The sequence below is a fragment of the Cyprinodon tularosa genome, unplaced genomic scaffold (genome assembly GCF_016077235.1).
Source record: "Cyprinodon tularosa strain WSP-4 unplaced genomic scaffold, ASM1607723v1 ctg989, whole genome shotgun sequence".
Taxonomy (NCBI): domain Eukaryota; kingdom Metazoa; phylum Chordata; class Actinopteri; order Cyprinodontiformes; family Cyprinodontidae; genus Cyprinodon; species Cyprinodon tularosa.
This window is the reverse complement of record NW_024039772.1, coordinates 67,031-77,026: the sequence shown is the minus strand read 5'-3', so window position 1 is coordinate 77,026 and position 9,996 is coordinate 67,031. Positions and strand designations below refer to the sequence as shown.

At 37.0% G+C, this 9,996-nt stretch overlaps 1 protein-coding gene across 1 annotated transcript; it reads right to left on the bottom strand.

Moving 5' to 3' along the window:
* Positions 1-526: 526 nt before the first annotated feature.
* Positions 527-7,032, bottom strand: LOC119777191 (butyrophilin subfamily 3 member A2-like). Its single transcript, XM_038275995.1, has 6 exons — positions 6,980-7,032; positions 6,566-6,672; positions 4,804-5,145; positions 1,420-1,707; positions 1,222-1,341; positions 527-1,071 (listed from the first exon to the last, which is right to left on the bottom strand). Exons 1-6 carry the CDS (start codon positions 6,994-6,996, stop codon positions 527-529), a joined length of 1,419 nt encoding a protein of 472 aa, XP_038131923.1. The 5' UTR covers positions 6,997-7,032.
* Positions 7,033-9,996: the final 2,964 nt, after the last annotated feature.

Genomic DNA, 9,996 nt, shown 5'->3' with positions numbered 1-9,996 from the left:
AGGCACCAGCACCCCTTGCGACCCCAGCAGGGATAAGCATGTCAGAAAATGGATGGATGGATGGATGGATGGATGGATGCATGGATGGATGGATGGATGGATGGATGGATGGATGGATGGTGAATGGATAAGCCGTTTTTATATTTCCACTCCATGGTTCTCTATTTCCTGTTTTTCAGCTCTTTGCCTTCCTTTATAGTCAAAACATTACAGTAACTGCATCTCACTATATGAAAGGACATATGAGAAGTCAGTTAAACACAACAGGTCTCTTGATATAACAAAACTAGCTCAGGTGTCACATTATGACCTGAAACTGAAAACAGAGATGTTTAGTATACAGATAAAATGCATCACATTAATTAGCTATTTCTTTATCACCCTTGTTTCTATTTGTGTCTCATAAGTTGCTGTTTTACCTCATAAAATTTCTAAATTTCATACTTTTTCATCAGAAAATTCAATGTTAATGAAAATAAGTATATTCTGCTGAGTTGAAACTAGTTACCAAATCTATTTACTGATTTTAACGTGGTGTAGAAAACTTAGCCGGTTTCTGTCTGAGCTGTGAGATCTTCTCCTCCATCTCTTTAAGCTCTTTTTCTATTTCCACCACATGATTCTCTATTTCCTGTTTTCTCTCCTTCAGCTTTTTAACTTCCTGAGTTTTTCCCTCTATCAGTTTCTCCGGAGTAAATTCCACATGTTTAGTCAATATTTCATTGCTCTCTGTAATGATTTCTCTCAGTTTTAAGAACCCTTGTGCTCTCTTATCCATCCTGCTCTCTCTATGGTTTTCTATATCACTATAAACAGCATTAAGCGTATTTTCATTCTTCTTAATTATTTCCTCTGTCTCCAGTCTCTGAGCAGTCAGTTGTTCTTTCTGCTCCTTCTGTTCCTTGGACATCTTCATTAATACTTCAATATGTTCAGCAATGCTTCTCACATCCTGGTTTCTCTTTTTTAAGTCCTTTTCAAGGTCTGACTTTTTCATAGCCACTAAGTCTTTTTCTTCTTTCAGGAGCTGATGTTTCTCTTCTTTCATCTCATCTTTTAGCTCCTTCATTGCTGCAGAAATTAGAAATCAAACAAATCAAGATTTTGCTTAAGTTTAGCTCCTGATTAGCAACAATTAATTTTAAGGTAGTTTTAAACAAAACATTTTTAATAAAAGTTTAAATATGGAACCTTACTGAATCATAAAAAATAATAACTTACATTTTTTAGTCAGTCTCCATTTCCATATGAATGCAGCAACTCCAAATAAAAGTATGAGTCCAAAAATCACACTAAAGCTGACAGAGACACTGCAGTTCGATGGAGGAACAAATAAACCATCTGAAACACAGATAAAGAGTTTTATGTAACAAATAATACTTTACTTGTTTAATGATGAAAGTCTGTTAAATGTTCCACCTTGAATATAAATGTGTTTCTCTCTGGTCTGGTTGATGTCTTTCTGTTGGACTCTGCATGTGATGTTGTTATTGTGTCTTTTCTCCACAGTCACTCTGCTGCTGATGCTGTAGAGACCATCAGGACCTTTGAGATTCTCAGTTGGTCCAGCAGACATGATGTTTCCTTCACCATCCAGCCAGAATATTTCAGGTTCTGGATACCAGCCTGCAGAGCTGCAGTCCAACTTCACTCCATTTTTGCTTTCATCAAGAGCTGCTAAACCGATACCAGGTAAGGAGATGGAACCTGATGACCAGAGAATAGAGATGTTAGATTTTATCACCACTGCATCCAAAACATTATGAAGTGTTTGATACCGAAACATTTCTACTGAATCATTTACTGATAAGTGATTCACCTAGAAAATACTCAAAAATACCTGATGCAGGAGTGGAGTGTTACCCTCCCCATTATGGCTAAAGACAGACACCTTGATAAACTAAACTCAATATAAAATCCAAACATTTAGAAAACAAGCATCAATAGTTCCTGAACTATATCCTTGAAGCTTCAAATAAGAAAAATATCTCTGTTGTAAAATTCAACTCAGATGTAGTTTTTGGTTAACACTTTACAATACCCATAATTTATAAATGTTAAAGTGACAATTCATTAATGTTAGTGTTTCAATTTTTGATTAACATTTCTTAACTTAGAAATAGATCATATTGCCCAGCCATGTTTGTTTATACCAAACTTCAGTGGACTTAAAACCTTAATACATGATGAACCTACCTTTAAAATTGGTTCTGAATGCAGTTTATAAACGAATCAAACATTCATAAAAATATCTGTTGATAATTAATAAGCTCTCCCTTCACCATTTATAAATGATGGTTATAGTGGTTATTGTACCTGAATAAGTAAAAGTCCAAAACATTTTTTGTGAAAGAAAACCTGAATTGCCTTGATTTGTAAATTATTAAAGATTATGAGTTAAAGGTTTCGCTACGGACAATAAAAAATGTAAATACACAGTGATAATTAAAACGAGCACTTCATTGTGGTGATTTAGAAGAGACCTAATTTATAAAAAGAAAATCTAGAGACTTGGGGTGAGCAATCATGCAGCATTTTATGTTATTGCCAAGGATCAAATGACACATGCACAGAGACGGCTGCAGCTTCACTAATTGCTTTTTAATCAGTCATTATTTGTAGTTGTGCTGCATTTTCTTACCTTTCTTTTGTATTGGTGATATAGTCATGACACTTTTGGTTCTAAATTCTCAAGAGTTTAATAACACGGAGACTCCAGCCTTCTCTATTATTTTTTTTTATATAATGAAGATTTATTGGACACTTCCAGTGAAAGTTACACACATTACTTCCATAAACATTTCACTGCTGTGTGATGTCTACATTTGGCTTCTGCACATGCGAGTCACTTTGATATCCTAAACCTTTCAAACTGAGCATTGATAGCACTCACATATGAAAAGTGTGAATGGCTATGCAGAAAAAAAAGGATTCTACCAAATAATGAGAACTGAGCATCATGGTCTGCAGTGTTTGATTAATGTCTAATGTCTTTACAACAATGTTTAATCCCAAACCCATGAATCCAATGGCTGAATTACCTAATTAGATGCCATTGCTCCATGTTTTTTGAGGCATAGACATCTAAAAGTTGCACGATTGAAGACCCCTAACTTGGGGGACCATGCTTAAAAACCAGTCTCCTGGTTGTGTTTAAAGGAGTCCCAATAGTAATTTAAGTTAAAATGTTCCCTGTGTGAGCAGATATTTTTTTCAAATGTTTTTATAGGCAGAAACGGTGCAGTTGCCCATTAAGACCAGCATAAGGCAGAAATAATATGGAATTAACTAAACCACATTTAAAAAAAAATTAAAGTTCCTGGTGTCAGTTTATCACAGGGCAACAAGAACCAACCAGCAGTGATGGGAGTTATGGCGTTGAAAGTAATGGTGTTGCTAACACTGTTACCTTTTTTAGTAACGAGTAATCTAACTATTCACTTTGAGTGTAACTATAACGCAGTTACCATTGCCAACACCCCGTTACTGCACCTTACTCAGGTCGCACAATTAACCTTTTTTCATGATAGGACTTGTGCGCGCCTTGTCATGAGAAAGGGGAGGATGAGATTGGCTGATGTTTAGTAAGATTACATCTGTCAGTTGGGTAGGTGGGTGTTTGCGCTGGCAGGTTTTAACGCACAGCACACACAAAGAGATAGAGAGTGAGGAGGACTCCAGCAGCAAAACAGCAGTTTCCAGATTGAAATATCGGTGTTACTTCGCGCTGCGTTTCTTCTGCATCTCCGCACAACGCAGGCGGCACGATTCACAGCGCAAGTGACAGGAAACGTGCATGCTTGCTAAAGGCGAGTAACAGCTGACTTTGGCCGCCACAGGGGAACTACGGATAGCGTGAAGAATCAAATGTTGATGGATGGATGGATGGATGGATGGATGGATGGATGGATGGATGGATGGAAACGCAAAAGTAACGCAATAGTTACTTCTACTAGTAACTAGTTACTTTTATTGTGTTAACTAGTAAATATAACTAATTACTTGTTGAAAGAAACGTGCCCAACACTGCCAACCAGGCACAGACTGAACAATACTGAATCCAAACAAACGAGTATTACATTCACTTAGCAGTTTAGGTTTTAGGTTGTGGGAAGAAGATAAAGCACCTGGAAAGATCCTTGAATTTACTGTATAATTTATCTCTCTGACAGTCATTTCATTTCATTACTTTTTACTTGTTTATTTCATTACTTCATTATATGCAATGCCATGGTCATGTGCAATAACTGTAAGTTGCTACTGAGCAGCATCGCAAACTGTAAATGCTGTCTATTTATATAATGTGCTCATTATCTTAGTTTATTCGATCCTTGTCTTATTTAATTCTTATACCTTATGTTACACTATTTATATGGGAAGGGTGTTATTTTACAAATTTTTTTTTATTTTATTCTGTCCTATTATACAATGCTCTATTTTTCACTATTGTACTCACAATCTTATTTTTCTCTCTTCTGTAAATGGCTGCACTGCAAGAAAATAATTTCCCCGCAAGGGATTAATAAAGTACTTCTGATTCTGATACCAAAGCTGTCAAGAAAGACCCCATACTGGAATTTTAACCCTCACCTATCTTGCTACAAAGCAACAATGGGGAAAAAATGCAACCCTTTACAATTCATCCATTTTATTTTTGTAAATAAATATATTTTTTCTTCCAATAATATAATAAGGAATAAATTAAATTTGTGTCTCTCATTTGAAGTCCAAAGCCCAGCATTGTTTATCACATCACTATGCAAAAATATTGAGATAGGATCACACTGTATGTTGTTTACTTACCAACAAGAAGATCAACAAAATATATGTCAATCTTCTTTGCATCGTAGCACCTAAATCTTCCATTGTCAGAGTGTTTTACACCCTTCAGTCTCAGTGAAGCATCTCCATCTTTCAGTCTGTCGGTGAACAGTGATGTTCTTCCTTTATACACAATGTTTTGGTCATCATTGTTTTCACTGCCTTCAAACCACTGATGCACAAATCTGGGATTCAAGTCAAGTCTCCCCCACTCCACTTCCAACTCATCAGCCTTCAGAGGAACTTCCAGGTGACACGGCAACACAACATCATCACCAACCATGGCTGTAACCAGCTGAGTCCGAGTGGTCTCTGTGGACTGACCTGAAAAACAAAATAGACAGTTTTGTTTCTCTAAATAAATGTAATTTCTGTGTATGAATTTGGTCTCAGTCAGCTATTTTTGTGATCAATGCATTTTGTTCTTTGTCATAATATAATTCAGCTCTTCATTTGCAGAAAATGTCAGCAAGTGTGTGTTTTTGTTGGTTATTTTGTTTTTTACTCCAACCAACCTGCCCTGCGACCACCCATAGCTAACGATCCTGAAGAAGGCGCAGCAGAGACTGCACTTCCTGAGGTTTCTAAGGAAGAAAAATCTTAGACCAGAGCTAATATTATAAAATAACCCTTTTTTAGACTACTTTTCACATGTTTCTAACTATAATTTACATGCTAAGCCTTTTTATGGTGGTGCCACCCCCTCTCTCCCACCTTTAGTACCACCTATGCACAACTGCAATTAATTAATTATTATCTAATAATGTATTTATTTATAATTATTATTTATTATTATGCTCCATAAAGTTTTTAAAAAGAAAGTTTTGTTGTCTGTATGGTCCATTCATTGTAATTTCCACAACAACCAGTAATTTCCACCACGCCATTTGTTTTTAAATAAATTGTTGCAAAATTTGAATCACACATTGAAACCTTCATAACTTAAAAGATAACATTCCACTTTAATTAAAAACACAAGTATTTACACCTTGAAATGTATCTTGCGATTCCAATGCTATATCTCAGGTTATGGCGAACATAAGATTTGCATCTTGTCCTCATCACAATTAATTTACCTAATCCATAAATGTATGTGTTTAACAATAAAGGCATAAACAGTTGAGACTATATATGAAATTGCTCTTCCAGTGAAAAAACATGTGTATCATAGTATTTTAGAATGAATGACATATATTTATATGTGGTGGAAATTAGATTTGTGCCAGCCGAGTTGGGAAATCTGTTAAAAAACACCAATTTGTCTTAAAAAATCAGTGTGTTCTCAAATTAATCTTCAAACTAGACTAGTTATGCTAACCGATTACATTGTGAGAATTTATACTTCATTACACTTTTTCTCTTCAAGTTTGCAAGGCCAATAGTGCCAGTAGTTAAAGAATCACCCAACTACCAACAATCACATCAACAGTTATGCAATTTCTACAACACTGAATAAGTGCAAAACTCTCACATGCAATACCGCAATTTTCTTGTACATATATTTTTCTTCTTTAACTGCACAGTCACTTATAACTTTTTAAAATAATATCTATTTACTTTATCTTGCATTATTTGCATGAGTTGTTTTGTTTTACAGTGTTTATAGCTGCTAAAAATTCTGTTGTACCCTCTTGGAACATGACAAATAAAGACTACTCATTCTCTTCTTATTCTCATTTTGTTGCTAACAGTAAATGATCAAGCATTTCTCTTAGCAGTGAGAGCTTTTTTGGTTAGAAATTACCTGAACAGATGCATATCAGTAGAAGAAAGCCAAACTTAAGTTCAGCAACCAGAACCTTTTTTAAAGATATATTTTGAGGCTGGTGAACCATCTTGATGATAGAAAAGCTGGCAGAAGAGAAAAGAGGCATTTAAGTGTTTGAAACATTTATAAAGTGCTTTCAGTTATTTCGGTTGCAAACCTTTCTGATTTCTGATTCGGAAACCACATGTGTTAAGGACTAGTAATATTAGCACTACTAATCACCAAATCTATCAACAAATAAGTTCAGCAACTGACTTTCCATGAACTGTAACATCAGATTGTTTACAATGATTGCTGATTTATATTAGGCATTTTGAAATACATCAATAGATATAAACTGTAACAGTGGAAAATAAAAGGAAAGAGTTACATCGGCGAAAATAAACCTACCCGTTCAGCTGTGTCATGTCTTCTTTGTTCTTTATAAACTGAAAAGGGCAAAGTCTCAGAGAAGGATTGTAAAGTTTTAGGTGTGGTTCACAGTGACCTCACTAGTCCAACCAGGAAGTGAACCTACTGTACTGATATGTCAGTGAACTCTGCATTAAAGTGGCTGCTAAGATACTGAGAGAGAATCAAAGAGCTTTACACTATATACATTCAAAAACTGATGTTATATAACAACATCAGTGTGTGAAATAATAAATGACCAACAACAGCAGACAAGACAGGTGAAGTTTCTTGCCCAAGGACACTGGTGTTTTTAAGCGAAAAAACACCAGGTTTAGTACAAAGTCCAACACTTACTGAGCCACTGTGGCCCTGAGTGCACTGTGTTCATCAAGAAAAGCAGAGAAAGCCAGCCTTGATCTATGGAGGGACTGAAGAGTTTATAAATATGTCATGATTTGCAGCGTGTAAAACTGTCAGTAAGTGATATAACAGGTACCGGACTGGGTTAGCTTGTGTCACAACAGGACTCTGACAGTCATTTCTAGAAATATAAAGTCAACCTTCAGCTTGATCAACCCCAGAAATAATCCAGACAGGAAGATGACATCCTGACCAAGATTTAACCTAGATGTAAGTGTGTCACAATTTGGTATGGAAACTGCCCTGTCTCTGAAGGCTTAGCAGAGGGTTGTGAAAACTGCCCAGCGCATTGCTGGCGCACCACTCCCTGCCATAAAGGACACATACAGGAAGTGGTGCCTGAAAAGGGCAGAGAAAATCAACAAATACTCCACTCACCTTGCACACACACTCTTCTCACTTCTGTCCTCTGGGAGGCGTTTCAGAAGCCTACAGGCACCAGGCACCGGACCAGCTTCTTCCCCACAGCTGTTACACTCCTAAACTCCTCCTGACACCAACTATAAGAACTGTACCCCCCCACCCCCCAAAAAACACACATACAACACACAACAATAACATATGGACTGTCCTTACACACACACACACACATCCATGGACTCAACACCACTTACACAAACTTCTCAACCACAGCTGAATATAATCCAGTGGCAGCTGGCCGACAGAGGCTGTTAGAGTGCTGCCCCACCCACCAAATGATCTTTATTAAGACATGAAAAAGAAATAAAAATGTAATTTAAAATAAAAATATTTCGAAATATTTTAATATTTTTTTAGATGGGCAAGATAAATATTTAATCTTTAATGACGAGTAAAACTTTCTCATTTATCGTCGGATTGGTGACGTATTTCTTCCCTGGGGCGGAAAAATCTTTTGCCATTGACTCTCCTTAAAAGTTGTACATGTGCAGTAGCTCCTCTGCATTGCAAAAGGACAGGAGAGCTGCGCCCGGAGCTGAAATGAAATGTTGTTACAGTCGACAGTTGACATGCTGGGTCGTGGAAGTGCCTTAAACACTGACAACTTTTTAAAATTTAATGCTAGTTGAAATAATATGAAAACCTTAGGTTACATTTTAAACCAAAGGAGTCTGCTGAACACTTTTTAGACACAAGTCTGAAAACAGATGGAAGTACATTTATCTGACCTCAAAACAAAACCACATCACTTCAACAAATGTTTCTCTCATGCAATTTTATTTTGTCAAAAGTGCAAGTCAAAAAAGCCCACACATATACATAAATTGTTGCAGTCACCGGATGAGATACAACTTCTGCATCTGTTTCACCTCACTGAAAAATGTTTTTTATTTTAAAAATGAAAGCAGACAAAGAGAGGCAAAGAAAGTCTTTGTGGACTTCCAAAAAGAGCCAGTGCAGAAAAAACACAAAACTGAGATGCTATATGATAAACCTAAAACTAACAACATTCTGAATGATGATTTTATCTCACCAGAGGATTAAGGAACCACTAACAGGACCAAGCAATGTTTGTCAGAGGAGGAATAAGTCTAATTATTGAAGTAGTGCGATTAAATGGAGAGAAGTAAACCTGATAAACAGATTAAAAATATGTTGGCCTAAATATAGTAAAAAAAAAAAATGTCTGTTTTTTTCCAACACAATAATGTTTTTTTTTTTTTTGGTTTTGTTTTGTTTTTGTTTTTTAATGGTTTGTTGGGCCATAGACAATAATAATAATTTTTGCACATTCATTTGTCCAATTTGTCTGCTATGTTCACTGAGGATGCAGTTTTGCTCATAAAATGGCCGTGAGGCCTTTCCTCTCCAATTACTGTAACCTTCTCTCCCCCCAAGACAGCGTCTCATACCTTCCCACAGAGGTGTGCCTCTGCCCCCCACAGTGTTTTTTGAGGACAGAAACACTGTAGCGCAAAGGACTTTTGTTTAATTCCTGGGCGGAACCATCTGGCTGATGTATAGTGAGATTCCATCTGTCAGTTGGGTAGGTGGGTGTTTCTGCTGGTGGGTGTTAACATACAGCACACATAGAGAGATGGAGAGTGAGGATGACTCCAGCAGCAAAAGAGCATTTTCCAGATGGAAATACCGGTGTTACGTCGAGCTGCGTTTCCACAGATACGGTTTCCCCTGCATCTCCGCACAGCGCAGGCGGCACGATTCACCGCACAAGCGACAGGAAACGCACATGCTCCCTAAAGACGCGTAACAGCCGCCCTGTGCTCACACCACACAGGAACTATGGAGAGTGTGAACGATCGAATGCTAGCCTATATGGAGAAAGGGAGAAATCGGGATGGATGGATGGATGGGTTGATGGATGGATGGATGTTGCAGTATCTATAACAACCCAAACACACAGGATTTCAGAATTAGACATCCCCAGTTATTAATTTCATACACTCACCAGATCTGAACGCCCTGTTAAAAAACTTCACATCCATGAGTAGAGGTAAAGCAGCCTGATGATATTTACACTGCATCAGATAACTTTCCCCCAATGTTAAGAAAAGGGAACGCTATCTGACGGCGTTTATAGGCCATCAGATAGCGTTCCCCCCTGATGTCATTGACGTTGAGTTGCAATAAATGCAAAACTCTGCAGGTTCTTG